Genomic DNA, 25,941 nt, shown 5'->3' on the forward strand with positions numbered 1-25,941 from the left:
ACAGAGAACATCCACACACACGCAAAGAATGAGGGGGACGGGAATGTATTAGTGTATGATGTGATAACGTGTGTCTGTACCGGCTGAAAATGTCCTGGAAAATAATTTCAGGGAAAGAGTGGGAACCCTGTATATTCAGTCATTTAATTCATTACTAACATAGATTGATTAGTGCAGCTTTAAAACACAAGTTGGTCAGAAGGTAGATTTTTTTTTAGTGTAATCAAAGTTTTTGCAGTGTCTTAGTAAAGACATGTCAAAGACTTTACTTGATTGCAAAAATGTTATGTATTTCACATACAATCATCACACCCTCATTACATGAAGTCACAAAAACATAATTACTACAGAACATGAATCAGTCAAATTTCTTGGCACAAAGTTTGGAAGTGTTCTTTACTACAGTTGTAACTTGCATTTACCCAGATTGTTTCTATATTTATTACTCAGATATTTGATGTGCAGTCTATGGCTATAATTTATCTATGACAAATAATTATGACAAATGTATCATAGAATAATGCTATTACATATATAAATGTAAAAGTTACATTGTAAATAATTATATCTATAGCTATATGAGCAAAAAGAGAAAGGTAAAAAATATACAGATATAGAAAATATATTCATAGATCAAAAGATTTAATTGTAAAGGTAATCAAATAATGTATATTTATCTCTCTCTACAGCTATAGGCTGCGATATACATATAACATGGAGATAGAATAGAGTTTATTGCCATTTACAAGAAACAGGTACATTGAACTGAATCATTAAGCATGACAAAAATAATTTAAAATACTTAGATATGTACACAATTGACATATAATGAGCACATAAATGCTAATAGCATGAAAGCAGGGATACAAGCAGATATTTTTTATTTATTTAGATACAAACACAAGTAGGGTGAATAATAAGTGTGCACTGGGTCACAGTGGGTCGTCTGTAAAGAAACAGTAAAAGTGTAAATTTTCATGAAAATAATGAAACTCAATAAAACTGAGTTGCTGCATCCTTGTCAATGATACACGTCCTCCTCCAAGATGAGCCAGGAAGTTTGAGTCCTAATCTCTGCCTGTGTGTTTGCTTCTTTACACCGCTGTTTACAGTTTAGGCTGTTAGATTGTTCCAGACGAGTACAAGATACTTCAGAGCAGTTCTACTACGAGCCTGACACGAAGAACTCCAACAGCTGCTGAATGTTCCTGTGGTTCCCTCAAGGCTACAGGAGTCCTCCTACGAGGACGAGCCGGTCCAACTGATGGTGGCCAGTCGCTGCGGTCCTAGGCAACATGTTCAGGCGTTCTTTGTGTGAAAACTCAGAAATTTCAGGTATCAGAAGGTGGTTTTCAACTTTCTTTGTTAACTTTCTGCTTAAACTTTAAACTAAATTTACTTCACTAAGCCAGCCCTCTGGACTTCCAGTAAGCTGTGTTCCTATTGGCTGTCCAGGTGGCTGCTTGGTGTTATCAGGAACACCTGAGCAGCTCAGCGTCTTCCTGCTTTATGTCTGCAGTGAAACATTTCCTCTGCTTCTCTTCACCGAACTGGGTTTGGCTCCGTTGCTTTAGTTTGTTCTTTTGGTGTTGGCTTTCAGCTTCTAGCAGTAAAATCGTCTTTAATGTGTTTCTTGATGTGACAGGCATGAAAGGGTCTGGAGAACATGGAGAACGTTATGCTGCCTGTAACACTGTTCAGCATGACCGGTTTGGTGGTGGGTCAGTGATGGTGTGGGGAGGCATATCCATGGAGGGACGCACAGACCTCTACAGGCTGGACAATCGCATTCTGACTGCCATTAGGTATCAGGATGAAATCCTTTGACCCATTTTTAGACCCTACATTGGTGCAGTGGTCCTGGATTCCTTCGGATGGAGGACAATGGCCAGTCTCATGTGGTAAGAGAATTCATGCAGTTTTTGGAGGATGAAGGAACTGATGCCATTAGCTGGCCCCCCATGCTCACCTGACATAAATCCAATAGAACACGTTTGGAACATTATGTGTTGTTCCATCTGACACCATCAGGTTGCTCCTCAGACTGTCCAGGAGCTCAGTGATGCCCTGGTCCAGTTCTGGGTGGAGATGCCTCAGGACACCATCTGTCGTCTCATTCAGAGCTTGTCCCGGCATCGTCAGTCTGCATACAAGCACATGGAGACCATACAAACTACTGAATACCATTTTGAGTTGCTGCCAAGGAATTTCAGCAAGATGAACTAGCCTGCCACATCAGTTTTTCAGTTTGATTTGGGGTGTCTTAGCTCTCTTGGGGGTTGGTAATTTTCATTCCCATCAAACAATGTGGCACTTTTCATTCCTAACACATTATCCAGTCCATATCAATGCTAATATCCAGTTTGTTTTTTCCCCGTATTGAAGTATGATGTATTTTCAAAGTGTTCCTTTAATTTTTTTGAGCAGTGTATATATATATATATATATATATATATATATGTATGTATATATATATATGGATACAATGTCGCGTGGGCATCGGGTACAGTACCTGGGGAGTGGCAGACCGGGGTAGTGGTCCCTATTTTCAAAAAGGGGGATCGGAGAGTGTGTGCCAACTATCGCGGTATCACACTTCTCAGCCTCCCCGGGAAAGTTTACTCTTGGGTGCTGGAAGGCAGGATCCGACCGATAGTCGAACCTCGGATTCAGGAGGAGCAATGCGGATTCCGTCCCGGTCGTGGAACAGCGGACCAGCTCTTTACCCTTGCGGAGCTGCTGAGGGGGTCATGGGAGTATGACCTGCCAGTCTACATGTGTTTTGTAGATCTGGAGAAGGCCTACGACCGTGTCCCCCGAGGGGCTTTGTGGGGGGCACTGCGGGAGTATGGGGTCCGAGGCTCGTTGTTACGGGCGGTTCGGTCCCTGTACAACCAAAGTCAGAGCTGTGTCCGCATACTTGGCATTAAGTCAGACACGTTTCCGGTGGGTGTTGGACTCCGCCAGGGCTGCCCCTTGTCTCCAATCCTGTTTGTGGTTTTCATGGACAGGATTTCAAGGCGCAGTCGTGGTGGGGAGGGTTTTCGGTTTGGGAGCCTCAGGATCGCTTCTCTGCTTTTTGCGGATGATGTGGTTTTGTTGGCATCCTCAGACCATGACCTCCGGCAAGCACTGGAGCGGTTTGCAGCCGAGTGTGAAGCGGCAGGGATGCGGATCAGCACCTCCAAGTCCGAGGCCATGGTTCTCTGCCGGAAACTGGTGGAGTGCTCCCTCCAGGTTAGGGGGGGGGTTGCTTCCCCAAGCGAAGGAGTTTAAGTATCTCGGGATCTTGTTCACGAGTGATGGGAAAATGGAGCGAGAGATGGACAGGCAGATTGGTGCGGTGTCAGCAGTAATGCGGGCGTTGTACCGAACCGTCGTGGTGAAGAGGGAGCTGAGCCGTAAAGTGAAGCTCTCGATTTACCAGTCCATCTACGTTCCAACCCTCACCTATGGTCATGAGCTTTGGGTAATGACCATAAGAACAAGATCGCGGATACAAGCGGCAGAAATGAGCTTCCTCCGTAGGGTGGCTGGGCTCAGCCTTAGAGATAGGGTGAGGAGCTCAGACATCCGGAGGGAGCTCGGAGTAGAGCCGCTGCTCCTTCGCATCGAAAGGAGCCAGTTGAGGTGTTTGGCCACCTGATTCGGATGCCTCCAGGGAGACTTCCTCTGGAGGTTTTCCGAGCACGTCCGTCTGGGAGGAGACCCCGGGGCAGACCCAGAACTCGCTGGAGAGATTATATATCTCGTCTGGCCTGGGAACGCCTCGAGATCCCCCAGGAAGAGCTGGAAAGCGTCGCTGGGGGGAGGGACGTCTGGAACGACCTGCTTCGCCTGCTGCCCCCGCGACCCGGCCCCGGATAAGCGGAGGAAAATGGATGGATGGATGGATGGATATATATATGGGCCTCTGATTATCACCAACTCTATGGAGCATTTTAACATCTTTCAACACACTAAAGTAGTGAAGCCTTTTAAATATTTGGTGTCTTTTAGGAGACCATGTTTATTAGTTACAAAAACAAATATAATCATACATACTGACATTACATATCCCATGTAACAAAAAAAATTGTTCGATGGTAACATTTTTGCTGAACACATAAATATGACTTTCAGGTAGGTCATTGTCTGTATCCAGTGGCACAACAAAGAAAAAAACACAGAAAAAACAAAAAGACAAAACCAACAACAAAAAAACCCATTCATTTCTCTGTAGTACAAGGAAACATCCAGACCTTCCGTCCATGACCTTGCAGAGGTCTGCAGCTGGTTTTATTTTAAAAGATCTTGGCTGTTATGTCGTGACCCAAGAGGCCAATATTCACCTATCAAAGGCTTTAAAATGTATTTTTAAATTATGATTCAAGACTTGCCAAACAGTTCAGTACATTGGACCTCTGAGGCACCTGTCATCATGCTGAAACTATTTCAGTCTGATAAAAGCCATCAACAGAAAACAGACATTTTTGTATCGTGGGAGTGGACGCGTTCTGTTACCAAGAACATTAATTTGGTTCTTTCTACTGTTGTTTGTTCCTCAAATCCTGGTGCAATGCCGAAGCTGGGCCATTTTTTGCCCATTTTCTGAAGTGATACTGCAAAAATGCAGTAATGCCTTCCTCTCTGAGCGTGTTCACTCCTACTTGACTATTTTCCAATGCAGAAGTCTTTGAAGATGATATCCAGGATCTCCTCTGCCCCGACACGTCCAGTGATCCTGCCCAGGCTGGTGAGAGCTAATCGGACGCCTTCGGCTGCCAGAGCCAGGTCATTGTCGCGGTACCGCTGATACTGATATAGGGCCGCCACGCACTGCTGCAGGTGGGTCCTGTGGCGGGCCTGGGTCAGGGTGGGGGCACCAGACAGAGGGTCGCCACACCTTTGAGAGGAAATGAAGAGTACAAAACAAACCACAGCAATTAAACACTCGTTTTTTTGTGATCTGTTTTGGTAAGTGTGAAAACCAGAATAGACAAGATCGATATGTAATTCTAAATTTTGATTCTCTTTTCTTAAATTTAAAGCACCCTACCTCCTACATGAAAGTGCATAAAATGTGATTTGTATATGGAGTTTTACATAGACTAATTTTTATTATAATAAAATTCACTGCAGTAATAAATGAGCCGGTACTCTCAAAGGGCAAGTTTAGACTCCATAAAGGTACTACTGGAAGCTTTATATTACCGTTACCTGAAAAATTTTTATTCATGCTGTCATTTTGGTTTGTAGAGATGCATTAAACATCCCACAGAAGAAATCAATCTTTCTGACACAGCATTTAAATGAGGCACAGCTGTAGTTCTGTTACATCACAAAGTAATAAATTGTAACAACTCACAGAGTCTTAACTTTGGTGTACAGCACTGTAAGAAAGCCTTTCAGCCCTTCATTAGTCTGGCAGGATATCAGACAGACAGGAGGGAGTCCAGAGACTCCTCTCAGCTCCATGTCCAGCTTCTGTCTCTGCTTCTCAGGCAGAAGATCAGTCTTATTCAGCACCAGGAGACACCTGTCTGGAGGAAATTATGAGGTGTGTGAGCAGTCAGGCACTAAAATCTCAGCCTGATTTACCTGGATGACTTAAAACTCCCGTTCCAACCTGTAATCACTTGGATTATTCCACCACTACATATAATGCTGCCAGATGGAGCTGTAGGCAGGTGACAATCACACAATTGAGCAGAGTATCTTCAGGTCATGATGTAAAGGGAGCTGTCCAATAACACACTGTAACTCCACTAGACAGCTGAGAGCAACCAATAAAAGTCAAACACTTTACATTTTATTATGCTTGAAGTTTCAAATGCAGCCAAACTGTCAGCGACAGTCCAGCTGAAGCAGCAGCACATGAGGCGAACATATCGTACCTGTGCCAGGCTGCTCCTCAGATGCCAGCACACTCCTCAGATGTTCCTGAAGGAAGCCTGCCACTTGCTGGTGCTCAGACGGGAGACCAGCACAGTCCACAACCACCAGCGTCAGATCAGCCTGCTCCACCCTCGAGAAAAAGAAAATCTGCCTTAACTTTCAGCCTGGAAGTGACTGCTCACATTTTCAAATAACCTATTAAAATGTTCTGGTGTCTTGGGTACATTTTTCTAGTTCACAACCTGCAATTGCAATATCAACACTGGGAAATACTGACTTACTGAAAATAGATTTTCCAGCAGCAGCTCCAGGCTGTATACCACTAAGATCTCTCAGAGCTGAGACTTGCCTCTCTGTTGTTTTGTCTCACTAAAGAACCATAAGGCACAGCCAAAAAACACTAGCAGTGACATCTTTAATTAATTACTCCAAACGGTATTCGCATTTCTTGCATCCGTCTAACTGTGCGGTAGCAGCAGCAGTGGCAGCGGATGCTTGCACTTACCATGTCCTTCCTGTAGTGACCCAGGTCACAATGTCTGTCCTGCTCCCTGCACACAAAGTTTTCTATAGAACACAAGCTGCACACCCTTCCTATAGAAGAACCAGGCCATCCAAACAACTCAAACAAAAATTCAAATTATAAAGGAATATTTGCACTGAAAAGCATTTTTGTAGGTCACCTCTTTATGAGGATTTTTAGCTGTTTGTCATCTTCTAATGAAATCCAAATTTAAGACAGGTACTAGTGTCTCTAAAAATAATTTATAAAATGGTGAAAAACTTTAACATTTTCCATCAGTTATTCAAGAAAGTGAAACTTTAATGTATTCTGGAATCATCTCACTTAAAGCAAAATATTTCAGGCCTTTTCTCTTAATTTTGATGAGGCTGATGATCAAAAGCCGCCCGCACAGACGTCTTTACAGAAGGAGCTACTACTGTTGCTTTCCCAACATTAAGCAACTCCTGAAACAGATACGTCTAAGAAGAAAACAAACTGAACTGTTGCTAAGATAATGTAAATTTTGCATTTTAATGGGCAATCAAGGTCCTAGAGTCTAGGACCTAGAGTCTGGAGGAAGAGTGGAGCGACACAGAATCCAAGGTGTTTGAAGTCCAGTGTGATGTTTTACAGTCTATGATGGCTTCGAGAGTCGTGTCATCTGCTGGTTCACGGCGTTTTATCAAGTCCAAAGTCAATGCAGCATCTACTAGCAGAGTTTAAAGCACTTCATGCTTTCATCTGCTGACAAATTTTATGGAGACGATTTCCTTTTCCAGCAGAACAGCACCTTCCCACTGTGTTAAAACTACAAAACAGTTTACTGATACCATCTGGGGTATTGTCAAGAAGAGTATGAGAAACATCTGACCCAAAAATAAGACTGAAGGCTGCTAACAAAGCTCCCTGGGCATCAATAACACCTCAGCAGTTTAACAGGCACATCGTCTTCATGACACTGACGCAGCAATTTGTGGTAAAGGAACCCAAAGCAAGTCTTAAGTAGATAAATGAGCATACTTTTCAGAAGTTGAACAGTTCTGCATCGTAAATCCTTTTATTGAGTGATCTTTGGAAGTACTCTAATAATTTTGATTTTTAATGAGCTAAAGCCGTTATCATCAAAATAAAACCAAACAGGCTAGCAATATTTACCTTTGCATGCCATGAATACAGAAGACATTAAAATTTTCCTTTTTGAAACAAATTACAGGAGCAAATAATTTTCCCGATGTTTGCAAATATTAGTATTTGCAAATAATCGTTTAAAACAAAATGTCATGCCAAACAGAATCCCTTCCCACTTAGTAGCAGTCACAAGAGATCATCTGCCTCTTGTTTGCTTAGCATTGGTCTCGATGCATGAATGACATGATGCTTAAATGCTGAGTCTGATGTTTTCCACCTGCCAAGAACACAAGCACTTTGGGAAACACTTAACATTCATCTTTTTGACATGAAAATCGTCATACTTTATGTTGAATATTATCTAATGTCCTGATGTTCTGTAGATTGAAGTCTTTCAGTCAGCTTTGTATAACATGTGATTGCACTGACTGTTTCTGCAAACTAAGTCAAAACTTTATTTTTTTTCTGCAGTTTTGGTAAGAACCATCGTGACTGTGGGATTTAAGTCCATGCTCTTATCTGAGGTTCTCAAACATCAAACTTGTGTGTAATAAAACTTGTCACTGCTCATGTAATTGTCTATAAAAGTTGATTTAATAGTGCGCGTTCGCCAGGGAGTCCATTCTTCTGCCTGAGTGTTTGCTTATTCTTCCCTGATATAAACGGATGACCATGAATGAACATATTTGTCCATTCCCTCCGACACACATGATAAACCTCTTAATGTTAAATACTCAAGGAAAGGTGGCCCTTCATTATGCAACCTCCTGAGAGTGTTTGTCCTATGTATTTATAACCATGGCTCAGCAATAATGTAAACTCTGGGGAACACATAGACATGACAAAAATACAGCAAGGTGTACAGGGGAAAAAATGACTTATTTCTTCCTTTCTTTGTTTACAAGGACATTTTTCATCAGTCTCCGGGCTAATTTGCTCTGATAAATTATACACATGTGAGTAATCGCTGAAGCAGCAAAGCAGTCCTCTACATGCACTATTGTCCTGTTCTTCTGTCCTGTACCCGGAAGTCAAACATTCCAGCCTGAATTTAGGAGAGCTGGACTTCTTTGTATAAATCTGAAAGTTATTACCTTTCCCGAGCCCGGCGGACACCCTCTCTCTCCACCAGGTCAGGGCTGTCTCTGAGGCCTGCTGTGTCGCTCAAGAGGACGGGGAAGCCGCCGATGTCCAGGGCCGTCTCCACCACGTCTCTGGTGGTCCCAGCAATGGGAGACACAATGGCTGCAGGTCTCTGGCCTGCATATGAAAAAGGTTAAAGGATAAGGCTGGTGATATCTCATACTTTCCTTATCAAGAAAACCAATTCTGTCTCTGAATTTTCTGACTGTCAGTTCATTGCTACTGAAAACATAATCTTACAGAACAGTTCAGAATATACAGTTGAATTTAAAAAAACAAAACAAAAAACAAAACAGAGGATAAATGATTTCTATGGACAGCTTGGCCTTGGTGTTTTTCATCACTGAAACAGGGTGATGGGAACGAATTCCAGCCATGGAATAATACATATTTGATTCTAGTGAGTATTTACTAGTGAACAGAATGCTGGACAGAGGCACTGACCTCGTGAATTCAGCTTCTTCATGACCACTATGTAGCTCTTTTCATTTACATTGTAGATTCTTTTTCTCATTACATAACTATTAAGATTAACTCAGCTGAATATTTTGTGCTGTAATGTTTTCTTAAAGAATCTGTTAATTGTTCACTTGAATTCACCAACTTCTGTTGTTGACAAAGGAGTTTGCTGAGTAAACTCTGTAAAGATGACATTATCTAAATGACAGGAAGGATTTTTGAGTGATAACTGAATATCAAAGCATTAACCCGAACACATCAGCTGTGCTGCACCTGTCTGTCTAATCAGTCCTCATGTATCCCGTGTCCAATAATGCTGCCAGATCATTCTTTGTGTGTGCTGTTTGGGCGTGAGCCCTCAGCATGGGGATGATTAATCAGAACAGGAAAGCATAACAGGATTTTATCTGAAGTTTGACAAATGTGCTTATTATTCTGATAGGATAGCAAGCTCTGACGAGCGCCAGCCGAGAGTCTAGTCTGGATAGTTTATATAACGTGATTCTAAATGACTTCGGGAAACAATATCCTAAACAGATACAGCCTCACAACAATGCCTAAGTTGTGCATAGTCCAAACACGTACACATAATTAGAAACATAAGGAGAAGTGATTTAATACTGATATAATAAAATAAAACATTTAAACATTATGGAATTACATGTGACCTATGATAAGAGTTTGCTTACAGTGTATTTATTTATATGTTAGTTCTTTAATAACTGCTCACTGCTACATCCTCAAATGCAATTAAATGCAGAATGAATCCACTGTCACCTGCAGCACAAGACACATTCAGAGAACAGATAAAAGTCATCTACCTTCCATTCTTTTACATAGAAAAAAGATTACCCGAGTCTGTTTGTGAAAATAAAAAATTAAACATTTCTGCAATTTGCAACTGAACTAGATGATGTCACTTTATAAAACGCAACCCTGTGTCTACTTTCACATTTATTTCAACTTCAGCCTACTGCTTCTTGAAAGATTTTTCTCCTTAAAATCCTACTTTATCAGGGATATTTCTCTTACTTTCTGTGCATTTAACAAAGTATTTGCATTTTAATGAATCATACACATTTATAAAACTTTGTCAGACCAAGCTGTTGGTATGACAGATGTGGCCTTCCTCCCCTTCCGAACCCTGGCTAACAGCGCTATGATTCAACAGTAAGGTCTGTATTTAGCGGATAGTGAGCAGACTTTAATCTTAATCCCTTCACTGTGTGTGTGTGTGTGTTGTGTTCTTGGCTCTCTTACAGAGTGCGTTAAGGAGGCTACTTTTCCCTGCGTTGGTGGCTCCTGCGATGACCACCTGGACTCCGCTGCGAAGCCGTTCGCCCCTCCTCTCATCCTTGAGGTGTCGCTCCATCTCTGCCTGCAGATCACACACCGACCCATCCACTGTGGGCGGTGACAGACAGAACGACAGCGGAGGGAACAGGACGTGACTGAGGTTTTGCATTTAGCTTCAGTTTCATGGCCTTGTAAAAAAGAATTTCTGTCCTTTAAAGGAAAAAGGCCTGTCCCCTGGTGTCTGCATGAAAAATGGGTCACGAACTTTGTCTATTTTGGCAGATGTGGAAAGCAAAAAAGTGATTTTGAAAATACAATGCAGCAAAAATACATCATTCCTCTGAAGAAAATATTGAGTATATTGCTTGATTCAATAACAGTAATTCATTGAAATTGTGTTGACTTGCTGTAAGATTTAAGAAAACGGGCAGTAATATTATCTTGCCGTGTGTTTGCAGGTGGAAATAGAAAGTATTTATGCCAGGTTTGCTATTTTTGGAAGCGAGTCTATTATTATTTTCTGCTCTGAGGCGTGAGCCAACATTCCGTGCCACCAAAACAAACAATTGTCTCAGGCTTTAAAGTGTCGAAACGTCACAACATCAGAGGCTTTTGGGGCGCTCTGGCAGTGCCAGACAGCAGGCGACAGACTCAGGGGAGACAGGCCCCTCCAGCAGTCACACTCCCTCATATACACCGCTAACATGGGAAACCCGGTCACAGAGAGAACAGTAGTGCTGCTGACTGCACTGCTCTCGTGACCTACATGACAACTTATCTTTGAAGGTAAGACAAATGCCTCTACTTTCCCTCTGGTCTTTTGCCCACGCTTCCTAAGGAAACTGTCTTTTGAACAGTTGGGTGTCGGTTTCTCCCTACAGTGCAGCAAACTGACTGGTTAGCCAGTTGCAGATCTAAACAGGAAGAGCAGCTGAACTGCTCTCCTTAGAGAGAAACAGAGTCCTCGGATCCCCTCAACTCCTTTAAGACCCCCAGGGATGACTGTCCTGTTGTTGTTCTGCAGTACAAAAGGTCAAAGTGCATACATACCTTGGTTCAAAACGCCGTCCTCAATGAGCTCATCCTCACTGAAGTCTATGAAGGCCTCAACATGGGCCAGACTCTGAGAGACAAGCAAATCAGAAAAGAGAAAGGACGAGACTGTCATCAATGTGCAAAAACAAAGTTGTCTTAAACAAGCCAATTAAATATGACTCACATCAAAATAATGATGTCTTCATCATTAATTAAGCAATTGTTGTTGTTTTTTAGCAATCTACACATAAAAAATCATTTTAATTTTAATATTGTGAGGCAAGCAGCCCAGAAAACGAAACTGACAAAGAACAGGATACTAATATTCAGCATATCTTATCAGGCCCACTGCTGCTGTCATGGATACATTATTGTTCCTGCAGGATTGCTTCAAATAAACAAACTCAGTCTATTTATTTAGCTTTCAAAAAACATAAAGCTTAAGCACAGTACAAACATAATTACTATAATTATTCAAAGAAAATTAGAAAAAAAGTCTGTAGTAACATTAAACAAGTAAAAGAAAAATATTACATCATGAACTTTCCTTAAATTAAATATTATTTAATGTACTGTTATAATTTTTTTTAAATTTCTTGATTTCTTAAGCAAAATATTACCTAATATACATTAAACATTATGTTTTAGTAACATCTTAATTTCTCATGTGACACATGGAATGCTTCACTTGTGTTGTGTTTCTAATATTCATTTGGGATTTATCCCAGTCAGTGGAATTCTTATTTTTTCAAAGTAACATTTTTTTAAACAAATATATGATAATAATTAGGATTAATGCAGGTCAGGGTACTCATGGTGTTGACCCAAAAGCCAATAACGCAATAATGCCAATAAATGAGAGGTGCTGCGGCTCATCTGTATCTGAGAAGGTAAAACAACAACAAACTACTAGCGGGTGCTTCGAGTGGATTTTTTTTTCTATTATGATTTTCTCCAAAACTGGGAGTACTACTAATTTACATTCCAGGCTTTAATTTGTATTTGTTTTAATCTAGTATATATTAATATCAGATACAAAAATTCAAACATATTCTTCATTTCTAAGGCCCAACCTCAGGTCACATGAATTCTACAGCGTGGGCCAGAAGTTTCCATACACAGGAAACCGTATAATGTATATTTTTTTTCATGTTTCAGGCCTAGAAGATGTGTTTGACGCTATTTTTTGGGGCACTTGAAGGCCATGGTGTATCAGGTGAAGATACGAGGCATAAATCATCTCAAAGAACATATCACCAACAATATTACAAGCATAACTTCAACTGTGCTAATGCAAGTTCATCAAGAGTGGAAAACACGTATTAATATGTGTTTTCAAAACAATGGTAATCATACAGAGCACATTCTATAAATAAAACGGTTGTCCAACATAAAATGTTTATTTTTCCTATGCATGGAAACCTATGGCCCACCCTGTACATCTTGCTGCAACTTTACTTTAATACCATTTTTTTTAGAATCATTTTAATGCAGAATACAGAAGGAGAAATATTTCCTCCACCACACTGATAAGTATCTTGACTGACATTGCGGAACATAAACACAATAGTAGTATAGCTGCACAAAAACAGGAAGCATCACATTCCCATACTTTAATCCATTCACAACCGTGGGAAGTCCTCATGTGGGTGTCAAATGAGGGTTTGACCTGTACCATCCCAGCGATGGTATCCTTCCGATAAACTGTCTTCTCAGAAACCTGAGTCAAAAATAATGACAGGCTTCAGCAGCTTCTAGGAACCAACATAAGAGGCTGCCGGCAAGCAGCTTAACAGAGTTTCTCAGGGGAGAACACCTGAACTGGTTGGTCAGTTCTGGTGCCAAAGAGCACACAGACCACTAGTTTATACTCTCCACAGCAGAAGAGGTTTGGCTCCCATCCGAGTGCTTATGTGCGGTCAGCGACCTGCAGCTCTGAACCGCCTCCACAATTAAGAACAGAACATCTCAGCGTCTGTCCGGATCAAGTGAAAGCAACACAAACAGGTCACAAACCCCTAATGTGAATTTTGCAATTGTGTTGATTCTCCCTCGTGTAGTTTTTCTCAGCTTAAAGACTCACTAAACTTTCTGACACCTATTTATACATGCAGTATACCGGATATTTTCCTGATAAGAAAAACAATACTGGGGTGAGAATACATCAATGTCTTCATTGTGTGTCTGCAGCAGTTGCCAGACACATGGCAGGCGTGCGTGATCGGATTCAACTTTAATCCAACATAAACTGTGCATAACCACACGTCCAGCGATGGAAAGAACATTATGTGGGTGTCACCTGTGTGAAGGTGGAACAACAGCACCTTAAAGTACAACAGCCATCTATGAACACTTCCTGTTCGTCAGAAAAAGAGAAGCTGCTTTAACTGCTCACTAACAGCTTTCCTCAGGAAATTAAAAGCTCGACTAAATCTCTCAGCAGAGAGACTCTTCTGATGGCAGGAGAGTCAAGAATTACACAGAACACTTGTTTATGCTTTTCCAAATGAGAGTCACACTGCCGACCAGAGGAAATGTTCTGGGTACTGACCTGTTACCTTTGGCCACTACAATCATAACAAAATATTAAAGAGCTCATAGTGTGCACATTTACAGGTTTATAATTCTACTTTTGCGGTCTACAAGGATATGTTTACCTGCTTTAATATCAAAGAAGACATTGCTTTTCTCATACTGTAAATTGCAAGGGTTTTTTGTGGCTAATAGTGGGCTTTTGAGGGGATGGAAATGTACAACAGTAAGCTTGATCGGTACATGTACAGTAAAGGCACTAAGTCAGTGTTACCGTTTGACAGAAACTATACATTTTCCTGTTATTTCTGATCTTTTGACAACAAAAATGTCCATTATTCGTGAGTAAATGAAACCCCAGTTTACTAAACTTTAACCCTCAAGCCCTTTCAGCACTGGTGAAATTTCGCCACTGACTTTGGGAGGTGCCAAAATTTAAATTTTGTTACAAAAACTCTGATTGCTGGAACACCTCTTCTTCATTGGTCAGCGGGCCTGATGATAGTGAGGTGACATTAGTTACATATTGCAAATTTAGGAGTATTAGCAGAGAACTATAGGCTTATTAGAAGAGGCATCAGCAAGAAAATAATGGTGGACTGTGAGGAAGTTACTTATTTTTTGTTTGAGAGTGTGGTCAAACTAGCAACTCAGCAGTGCTTCTTTAATAGATCAGTATTTATAGGAATCAGATATTGTGGTCTTAGAAAAACTTGCTTTGATGGACAGGGAAATAAACATGCACAGGGTTTTCTGAAAGGAAACCTGAAAGGATTATCCATCCATCTATTATCTATAAACCATGTAATCCTCATAAGGGTGATGGGTGAGTTGGAGGCTATTCCAGATGACTTAGGGTGAAGGCAGGAGACACCCTGGACAGGTCACCAGTCTATCACAGGACTACATATAGAGACAAGCCAGCACAGTCACACTCACACCTACAGCCGATTTAGAGTCACCCATTAACCTCAGCATGTTTTTGGACTGTGGGAGGAAGCTGGAGAAAACCCACAGTAAGACCATGCATACTCTATGCAGAAAGATCCCAGGCCTGGATGTGAACTGGGGATCTTCTATCTGTAAGGCCACGGTGCTAACCACCAAGTCAAAAATTAGTTTGCAGTGTAATTTTTAGGTTGGTTAAACAAGTGATATGTTTAATTTTAGTATTTTTTAATGATTATTATACAATCAAATCTCCCGCACCACTTTTCTTTTTTTTTCTCCAAATATGATTACGACAAATATTTACATGCACCGTTGTACCATGAAGACATTAGCGCTTTGATTCTTGGTATTGAACAGAAACACACCTACTACAGCAGCATAAAAACAGGAAGCCACAGATTCCCAAAAGAAAATTCATCAACAGCGTGTTTCAAATGCAGCTGTAGAGACCAAAAAAATGAAAAGAAAACAAAAGCATTGTTTGGGTGTGAAACTGCTGAGGCGTGACCTACAGCACAGTGCAGACAGGTTGTTTCCAAATCTCTTCAGGGAAAATTCCAGGACTCTAGCTTGTTTCAGATAACTAAGTATTAGGTATAACATTGTTTTCAGGTGGAATTTATAGACGCCCCTTGTTTATCTGACACCTCAAAGACCAGGTGCGGCTCAGTCTGAGTCGAGAATGCCTCTTAACAGAGTCAAATTTAACTCAAACACAATAGAAAGGGAACTCACAATGAAGACCAGGCTGAAACAAGTGTGATTGCAGATGAACAACAAATACAAAGTGTGTTTCTCAGTTTCATGTGTTGGAGCTGACAAATATAGAGAAATCAGTATGTAAGACTGTACAGACAAATTATTTTAAATGATACTTTTGCTGAGAAAAAGTTCTCCAAGTACCTGTCTGTGTAGATTCTCAGGCAACCAGATCCAGGTAAGCAAAAGAACTTCAGTTGAAAACAACTGGACTTCTTTCTTTGGTTCTTAATACATTTCACCTTCATTTAAGAGGCCTTTTCAGGTCTAACTTTTAGTTTCACATTTTCAGCTATTTATTCTAACCCATGGCTCGGTAATGACACAAGACTCACGTGACTTGATGTGTGTCTTGTTATGAAACTGCACAGTGAGGGACTGAGAAAGCCGCTCGGATCAGAAGTGACACGTCAACAACCAAAAAGCAGTCCAGTTTCCTTCTACTGAAGCACCAAGCATCAACAAAGTACACTGCTCAAAAAAATTAAAGGAACACTTTGAAAATACATCATATTTCAATATGGGAAAAAAAACCCTGGATATTAGCATTGATATGGACTGGATAATGTGTTAGGAATGAAAAGTGCCACATTGTTTGATGGGAATGAAAATGATCAACCCCCCAGGAGGGCTAAATTTTAGACACTCCAAAATCAAAGTGAAAAACTGATGTGGCAGGCTAGTCCATCTTGCTGAAATTCCTTGGCAGCAACTCAAAATGGTAATGGTAGGGGCGGCATAGCTCAGTGGGTAGAGTGGCCGTCTCGCAACCGGAGAGTTGCGGTTCGATCCCCCGGCCCGTCGTGTTCATGTCGAGGTGTCCCTGAGCAAGACACCCAACCCCTAATTGCTCCTGGTGGGTTGTGGTTAGCACCTTGCATGGCAGCTCCCGCCATCAGTGTGTGAATGTGTGTGTGAATGGGTGAATGTGATGTATCATGTAAAGCGCTTTGGATAAAAGCGCTATATAAATCAGTGTTTCCCCTGGGTTGAAATGTCTGTGAGGTGGTGGGGTCACTTTCAGCTGAAAGTTGTTGACGGGGGGGGTTATATATACTATCGGGCCATCTCTGCCGCAGCCGCGGACGGTCTTGTCGGTCCGGCGGGTTTTGCACTGCACGCGGACCAGTCAGGCGGCAATGTCGGCAGAATTTTAATGAGGCGGTGGCCTATACCGACGAGGGCCGCCTCACTGGTTATATGGGAGGGGAAACACTGTAAATAATTTACCATTTATTCAGTAGTTTGTATGACCTCCATGTGCTTGTACGCATGACTGACGATGTCGGGACAAGCTCTGAATGAGACGATGGATGGTGTCCTGGGGTATCTCCTCCCAGAACTGGACCAGGGCATCACTGAGCTCCTGGACAGTCTGAGGAGCAACCTGATGGTGTGATGGAACAAAACATAATTTTCCAAATGTGTTCTATTGGATTCAGGTCAGCTGAGCATGGGGGCCAGCTAATGGTATCAGTTCCTTCATCTTCCAGGAACTGCATGAATTCTCTTACCACATAAGACTGGGCATTGTCCTTCATCAGAAGGAATCCAGGACCACTGCACCAATGTAGGGTCTAAAAATGGGTCAAAGGATTTCATCCTGTTACCTAAAAGCAGTCAGAATGCCATTGTCCAGCCTGTAGAGGTCTGTGTGTCCCTCCATGGATATGCCTCCCCACACCATCACTGACCCACCACCAAACCGGTCACACTGAACAATGTTACAGGCAGCATAACGTTCTCCACGGCTTCTCCAGACCCTTTCCATGTCCATGACATGTGCTCAGGGTGAACTTGCTCTCATCTGTGAAAAGCACAGGGCACCAATGGTGGACCTGCCAATTCCTGTGTTCTATGGCAAATGTCAACCGAGCTCCACGGTGCCGACCAGTGAGCACAGCAGGCACTAGAGGACGCTGGGCCCTCAGACCACTCTCATTAAATCTCTTTCTGATTGTTTGATCAGAGACATTCACACCAGTGGTCTGCTGGAGGTCATTTTGTAGAGCTTTTGCAGTGCTCGTCCTCTTCCTCCTTGCACAAAGGAGCAGATACCTGTCCTGCTGATCGGTTGAGGACCTTCTACGGTCCTGTCCAGCTCTCTTAGACTAACTGCCTGTCCTGGAATCTCCTCCATGCTGTTGACACTGTGCTGGGAGACACAGCAAACCTTCTGACAATGGCACACACTGATGTGCCATCCTGGAGGAGTTGGACTTTCTGTGGAACCTCTGTCGGGTCCAGGTATCGCCTCATGCTACCAGTAGTGACTCTGACCCTAGCCAAATGAAAAACAGTCAGACAATATTAGGAAGGAAAAAAATGTCAGTGGCCTTCACCTGTAAACTCATTCCTGTTTTGGGGGTTGTCTCATTGTTGCCCCTCTAGTGCACCTGTTGTTAATTTTATGAACACAAAAGCAGCTGAAACTGACTAAAAACCTCCTCTGTTACTTACTTGACTAGATCAGTATCCCACATGTTTCACTGATTTGACGCAATACTTAGATTAAAAAGTGTTCCTTTAATTTTTTTGAGCAGTGTATTTCACTGCAGCATCAGAGACCAAGGCAAATCTAAAATGTAAAGCCACTTTAAGACAAGGGACATGGAGCATTGCTGACTTCCTCAATACGTTAAAGTGACGGCATTCTAGTCTTTTAGACATCGGTCACTTTTCCATCAATGTTCCTTACACCTGCATTCAGATTTACGGCTACAGTGTGAGAACACACCAGGTGATGTACAGTCAGTGTAATGCATAGTACGACAATAACACACTAAATCTAAACTAATAGCACCTTATCAAACTTTCCAGATAATTAACAGTTTTCTTTCTGATTTCTTAAACAGTGAATCTAAAAGCTAAGGACTCAACCTGGGGATGGCTACCATGAAACAAATTTAAACTGTATATTAAGAGAAACTCTTCCCTATTTTCACAACTACCTTTGCTGTGCATGTCTATCCATTACTGACTGTGTTGAAAGTAATGTGGAAATGTTACTTGGTTCAATCTCATAAGATTGTCAGTGTGACTTTTACAGAAACATGACCAGGGTGTGCATTCAGGCATGAAGCACACACGTTAAACTGCCATCAGATTAAGTAAATCGAGCCCATGTCTGAAAGATGCTTAAGAAAAAAAATTTCTGGTGTGAGGCCAGATGAAGTCACAAAACTTTCCTGCAACACATACCACAACTACACTAAACTCAGAGCTTGAATCCGGATGAAGACATCTGTCTGGATACAAGTCTGTCTGCTCACCATTGATGAAAACCTCCATCTGCACCACCAGTCAGGGTACTATTAGAGGACTTACCCGTTTCAGTCTGTGGCTCCAGTCCTGGTAGAGACGTCCCAGTTCTCCTGACATCTGTCTCAGAGCCTGTCTCCTCTGGGCCTCTGTCTCTGCGTGGATCAGATCCCCGAGGCCTTCCACCTTCAAGAACCATATATTATTATATTGGGATATGTACACTTCCCTGCAAAAGTATTGGAACAGTGAGGCCAATTTTTAATTTGTGTATATTTAGAGTATATTTATGCAGCTTTTACATGGACAAGAGATTAATTTGGTTGTATAAACGTGTGATACTTTGGGTAAAGTGTACCCTGTCTCTGTCCTCTGCTGCTGTTTTATGATGTCTGTGCTGCCATCTGAGACAAATTCTTTTTGGGGAAAGTTTATCTTATCTCATAATCACATTTACTAGCGAGAAAAGAAACTGGCTTTTATTTTAAAATTCCGGAAGCGTTTGCTTCCTCTATAGCAATTTTAAGCATTGTGATGATCATTTTCCGACTACTTTCACTGAACTGTAAAAATTCTTCAGACATTTATACATAAATACTCAAGTTAATATACAGCTAAAATTTACTCTGGAGAATAGTATATCATGATATGCTTTATAGCAAACATCCAAAGCAGGTTATTATTATTGCTTCAGGCAGCGGATTTTAATATATTTTTTAAATATTCCACCTACAGAGGCTTACTAGGTGCATTTATGCATGAGTCTTTGACAATCCAATGAAATAATGCCAAAGGGCAAATTATGTAAAGGGACACATTTTCACTGGGACATTTTTGAGCAATGAAAAATCCATGTTCAGTTTTGACCCTGTTTGTTCTGCATTTGCCCTGTTAAACAAGTCTTGATACACAAATCTGCACAGATCTGTTTCAGTGTGTTTTGCCTGCCTCTGTTAAACCCAGTTTGTCTGATTGGAAGGCTCTCCGCGTGAACTCCCCAGCTTCAGCAGGCCTCATGCCAGGCACGCTTCCTGAAAAACACACACAAACACAAATATCAAGAAATGTATGCATGAGGACACACACACACACACACACACACACACACACACACACACACACACACACACACACACACAGGATCAAACACCAGGTCAACATGTCACTCAGGGTTTACTAGGAATGAAAACAGGCACAACTGCAGGTTCAGGACGTTCTGTCTTCATTGTTTTCTCAGTCATTGTCAAATTTTTATCAGCTGGAAACAATTGTGAGCAAAAAACCATTTGGTAAATGGGGGTCATGATCTTTTAACTAGAATTATTTTACATTCGGCTTGCTGGTTTTTATATTACCAACCCTGTTACAGCCTTTATTTTGACTTTACAATTAAACTATTCAAAACAATTCATGAACTCAACTGTTCTTCTATATTGTTTAAATATTAGTTAAGTAGCTTCACTTCTAACCTTTTAGTACATAACTGGCGACTAGCTTTCATTAACATTTGTGCTTTATACAATACTGCCCTCTAGGAGGCCAACAGGAGACCTGCAGTGAATATACTGTATTAAGTGTCCATCACAGGGCTGTCACGCCTGCCAATGCACATATTCTAAGTATCTTAGAAACAGGAATGCATGTGTCAGTTTTCTCTTTTAAGTCACAGTGATAGACGGCTTCATGACTCAACTTGATACTGAGTTTAGAATCCTTATGAAGGCTTAGAGCTCAGGAAGTTGGCACTATGGAGACAAACATACTACAAACACTCTGCAAAGTTGAAGTGCAAATTATCCCAGTGTATGTTTGTTGTGTTACATTATATAAAGTTGTGTTGTTTAACCCTTTAAGCTTCAGTCAATTCCAGCCGTTTTCAGTACAAAAAATCGCTAATATTCTATTTTTAAATAAAAAAATTACGAAAAATACGGGGAATATTGGACGGGCATCACGAGGTGCATTTCCTTGAAAACGACCGATTCGGGGATTTTATATACTGACTTCAGGACATGTTTTGGACAAAATAGTTTACTGGCTTGTGTCATCTGGATGTAAAAGGTTGGATTATGGCCGTTTTTTGTGGAATCTTTATTTCTGTGTGTAATAATGAACCCGGAAATGTGAGTCGCGCTGTGTGCGTTGAAGCCGTGTATAGAGAACGGATGGATGAATATTCATTTTTGTCGGACAAATGTGTTTTTCTCACCCGCTGTGATAATCGCATCTGAAAGTGGTTTATACCGGCGGATTCATGAGAATCTAAGCTTTCTATCGGCGTATAGTGTTTGTATAATCGTGTTTGCAGCCGTCGGACATTCTTGAAATTCCTATGCAAATTAGTAGGTGTACCGCCGGCGGTACACTGAAGCTTACAGTGCATCATTCTTACAATGTTACCTAGAGCCTGTAGGACGGCCGTAATGACAGCAGGACCACCATGGATGTGGAACTCCACACTGTCTTCTCCGGAGAAACTATGAGGACCTGATGAGAGAAACACAAGAAAACATCAAAAAGCTCTGGATATCCAGTTTGAATCTGTACAGTGAGCATTTTATCAGCATTACCTCCAATAAACGTGGAAGTGGGTGATACAGATTAAAACTTGAGATATTTCTAAGACCATCTCACAATAGTGAGATACAACAGAATAGAACTAGCTTGTGAGCTGTTGACTCAAAATGGAAGTGAGACAAACCGTTAAAAAAATGTTGAACATGACACATGAGACTCAACATCAATATTTACCAACCAACCCACGTTGGTTTGACGACTCATGCAGGCTGATTGTGAAATAGTTTGCATTTTCCCCATAAAGTAACACAAAACTACATTCCCTCACTTTGCATCTCATTTTTATGATTTCCTACTAATCTGTTACATTCAGAGCTGTATAAAATATCCACTTCATATGCTGGAGATAGGTAATGTTTAACATGTTGTTCTGTTGATAAATCCTTGGACATGTAAAGGGGAAGCAAAAAAGACTATGTCCACAATACAAACTGGAGCAGAACTAAAATGTAAGTCTGGTCCAGGGGAGTGTACCTGGGAACCACAGGACAAGTCCACGGTCCAGCACTTCCTTAGAACGGGGATCTGTGATGCTACGCAGCAGAGCAGTGCGTGGAGGCGGCAGGCTGTGTGTGAGACCAGCCATACACCTCAGAGCTGTAGCTGACGCAGGACCACTGACGCGTACCACTGCCACCCCACACCTTCCATGACCTGATGATAATGCAAAGATGGTGTCAGCGTCAGCCAGTCCAGCTGGGTCTCCATCACAGGTGGACAGGAGTCTAGAGGGTGGAGTTCCTCTGTGGAGGCAGAAAAAAGGGCACCACTGACTATTAATCAGTCATTTGACTTGCTAAGATTATATCTAATATACGTCAATTAGCAACAATGTCTAAACCGCTAACCAGAGGAAATGAGTGACGTCGATCATCTTGTGACAATTATGAATCAATTGCTTATTATCTGAACTGATTATCTGATCGGATATTTAACATTTTTCTGATATATCTGTATATTCTTTTTTTTTAATCTTATTTTACCAATTTCAAATAAAATAAAATTGTTTAAAAATGCACTACTTTGGCTTTGATGCAGCTGCCTCTCTATCTGTAGTCATCATGTTGTGCTCTCAGGCCACGCTCCTTCCACAGCACTATCTGACTGGATAAACTACAAGAATAACAGCTTTAAAGGTGAAAAGTGACAGAAAAAAGTAGAAATTTAATCTTTTAATTAAAAGTATGTAAAACATAAAGGAAGACATTTCAACAAAGTTTAATGTTGAAGTTTGTATTCTCCTAAATTTTAACACAAACATTTTCAGTTCAACTGCAAATGCTGGTCAGTTCCAAACATCAGCACTCAGTTTCCTTCATTAGATAGCTGGTATCAGCCCTGATAAAAGCCATGCCTTCTACTATTGTACTACTGGTGGACCTCTTGTTAAAATAAAATGTTCTACTGGGAAATCTTGGGTCCTGGTATTCATGTGGATGCTACTTTGACACGTATCTACCTAGACACTGCAGGAAACCAGCGCATCGCTCAATGATAACAGTACTGCGTAGTGACAAGGTTCTGAGCATTTCACTGCATGAAATGCTGAGGTACAGCTCAAGGAACATGGCAAAGAGCCTGTGGCACTGACCTATCCAAGATCCCAATCAGATCAAACATTAGAACAAGCTTGATCCACAGAGACCCCACCCTGCAACCCACAGGACCCAAAACAACCTCTGGCAACGTCCCAGTGCCGGGTAGGACAACGCCAGAGGTTCTGTGTCCCATGTTTTGGCAACACAAGGACCTCCTGAACATTAGGCTGGCGGTGTAAGGTTGGGGCTGGATAAGATGCTGTTTAATGTCAGTATAGGTATGCCCTGCTTTGTTTTATGTACACTTGTAAATTCTCATTTTTTTTAAATAAAAAGGTTTTCAGGTCAGTCAAAGCCATAAATAAGTACTTGAATCCATAACACTGTAAGTTCAATGAAATGGGGTGCAAAACAAATATTAAAACATTATGCTTGTGTCCATAAAAGATAATTTATTAAGCATGTCCCAAGACCAAGTGAAATGGGACGATCAAGGCTAATAAATGAAATGGCTTATGTTCTTTTCTTTTCTTTCTATATTTAATTATTTTTAAATAAAATGAATCCTGTGAAGTCGGGAAATGATCTGTTCTCCTAAGGTTAAAAGGACTAAAGCTCTCCATGCCTTTACACTCCCAATTAATTATTTGATTGACATTATTTTTTTTTGACGACTCCAATGATGATGACTAATCTTTTATTGTCCTATGACGACATACATGGAAACCCTTTTTTAAAAATCAAGTAAAAAGCACCATTACACTGTATGTGCTCAAACAAGGAGAGGTAAGGACAGATTCAGGTAGAAATACAGAAACAAACCTTGTCCTAAGTGAGTGGACAGCAGCTCTCCATATCCCACGATAAATGGACGGTAGAGGCAGCATAACTGTTAAATATTAATACAAAAAGTTTTATTTGCTCCCTGTTGGTCGTGACACTGATGCTGCAATACTTCCTCTGTACCTAACGGAATCATTATGTGCAAATTCAGCTTGTCATCTGATCTTTAGACAGCCTGTGAAGGTAAAATTAGCTGCTAAATGGTTTCAGTCCATCACTTATTACTTATCTACCACTCAGCTAAACCTTCGTTAACAAACTCATGCCGCTCGTTGCTCCTACGATTGCTCCTACACCGGTCACTTTCAGCTGCTCCTTTTGCTCATTGTGATTGGTTCAACTGCGGCAAGTTCTGCAGTTCTATTTGTTTAACGTCTGTCAATCTGAAATAAGTCCCGCCTCGTGTGCGGCGTTGAATTCGATCCGTAATATCATGTAGGAATGAAATGGTTCCGCTCCTTAAAAATTAGGATTCTCTACTGTTTCTGTTTATATCACAGTCACTACATTGTAAAATGTAAAAAAAAAAAAGAAACGTAATTTGATACGTTATCGCGTACTACTGGAATTTGTTTAAAAAAAAAGCCAATTTGTTTAATTTTAAGGACCAAAAAATGAAATGAAATTGAAGTCAATATCTGGTGAATAATTAATAATAATTTTATCTGGTCACTCTGTTTAATGAATGAAATATAGCGTGGCATTAACTCTGCGTTTCATATACTGTCAAACGGATACACCACATACATGTGGTGATATTTACAAATCTTCTCCCATAATGTAAATAGCTTTAGATACAATTTGCTTTGGCGCTTTATATAATGTTATATTAGGTAAGGTAAGTAATCATTAAGACTATTTACAAAAAAATGTTGTTCACATGACTGCATTAAAATTTCTTTGGTGAGTCAATTTTTTATTTCTTTATTTTAATTAATATTTTAGAATTTTATTACTACGATTGTTATTTAATTCTTTCTGGATGTATGTGCTAAATTACCTGAAATGATTTGCACAATAATCCACCTGCTGCTGAAGGATCTGTCCTAGTATCACATTTGTTGGTGTTTATTCCATTGGGAAATGCAAATAAATCAGACTGTAAAATACAGTGCAAGTCAGACATCATTTTGTCACTTCCTTAACACTGTGAACAGACCTCTATTAACTTTTCTCTGATACGTGATGAAGAGATACCTTGATGAGAGGACAGGAGGGAAGCTTTTTGCAAAATGCAACACAACAAGGTGAGCATTCTCTCCCTATAATACAACAAAATTCAACATCATCACAAACAGTTGCAACAAAATGTAACTGTTATTACAGGGAGAATGTATGTAAAAAATCTCTCTCTTCTTTAAAAAATAACTTTTTTGTTTACACAATAAAATAATTTTCATTTCTTTTAAATTATGACTTTTTGGGTCATTTTTTGTTGTGTTTTTGTGTGTTCTATGAAACAAGAGAATCCCTGTGGTCTATAGACTTTCACAGCCTACATACATGCATGCAAATAATAGAACAAAAACAGTTTAGACAACATGTGCACTGGTGTGTGTCTGCCTCATTGCAATGCCTTGCAGCTGTCATCCCAGAGGCTGGTGAGTAAGCAGAATTTCTGCTCACAGACGAGGTGCTTCTGAGTTGTGAGCCATACGAGGGGGAGGGCAACCAGCCTGCCAGTGAAGCTGCACAGCGAAACACAGCATCCAGGAGGGACAGCCAAGAAGATAGATTGTGTACACATTTAAGAGGCATGGCCTGAGGACTGGGAGCAATCTTTAACCTGGGCTCTCAATAATTTATAGCCTTCTGTGTGTGTGCACAAAGCATGACAGCTACCATCTCACAGCTGTTGAGTACCATAAATATACAAACGCTTTTTACTCTTTCAACCAAAAACAACTGTTAATCGGGGCCGTGGATGTGATTGAAGATGATGAGTTTGGTTATGGACAGTTGTGTAATCTCTCCCTGCCCACACCTGGACATCTCAAATACAGTTAAACAACTGAGCTGTTTACTGTGAAACTGTAT

General features: G+C 40.9%; 1 protein-coding gene across 1 annotated transcript; it reads right to left on the reverse strand.

The window, feature by feature from the left end:
* Positions 1-3,975: 3,975 nt before the first annotated feature.
* gtpbp3 (GTP binding protein 3, mitochondrial) lies at positions 3,976-24,420 on the reverse strand. Its single transcript, XM_022201520.2, has 11 exons — positions 23,884-24,420; positions 21,998-22,266; positions 21,347-21,433; positions 19,895-19,977; positions 19,013-19,132; positions 11,459-11,531; positions 10,373-10,516; positions 8,605-8,770; positions 5,877-6,007; positions 5,348-5,522; positions 3,976-4,885 (listed from the first exon to the last, which is right to left on the reverse strand). The coding sequence occupies exons 1-11, from the start codon at positions 23,946-23,948 to the stop codon at positions 4,654-4,656; spliced, it is 1,545 nt and encodes a 514-aa protein (XP_022057212.1). The 5' UTR covers positions 23,949-24,420; the 3' UTR covers positions 3,976-4,653.
* Between the last annotated feature and the right edge of the window lie 1,521 nt (positions 24,421-25,941).

This window comes from Acanthochromis polyacanthus, chromosome 4, assembly GCF_021347895.1.
Source record: "Acanthochromis polyacanthus isolate Apoly-LR-REF ecotype Palm Island chromosome 4, KAUST_Apoly_ChrSc, whole genome shotgun sequence".
Classification (NCBI taxonomy): domain Eukaryota; kingdom Metazoa; phylum Chordata; class Actinopteri; family Pomacentridae; genus Acanthochromis; species Acanthochromis polyacanthus.

Coding starts and splice junctions, on each gene's coding strand:
- gtpbp3 (XM_022201520.2), bottom strand. CDS start 23,948: ATGCTGCCTCTACCGTCCATTTATCGTGGGATATGGAGAGCTGCTGTC. Junction 19,978..21,346: donor GGCCGTCCTACAGGCTCTAG/GTAACATTGTAA, acceptor TGTGTTTTTCAG/GAAGCGTGCCTGGCATGAGG. Junction 11,532..19,012: donor GGAGCCACAGACTGAAACGG/GTAAGTCCTCTA, acceptor CTTGTCTCTCAG/AGTCTGGCCCATGTTGAGGC.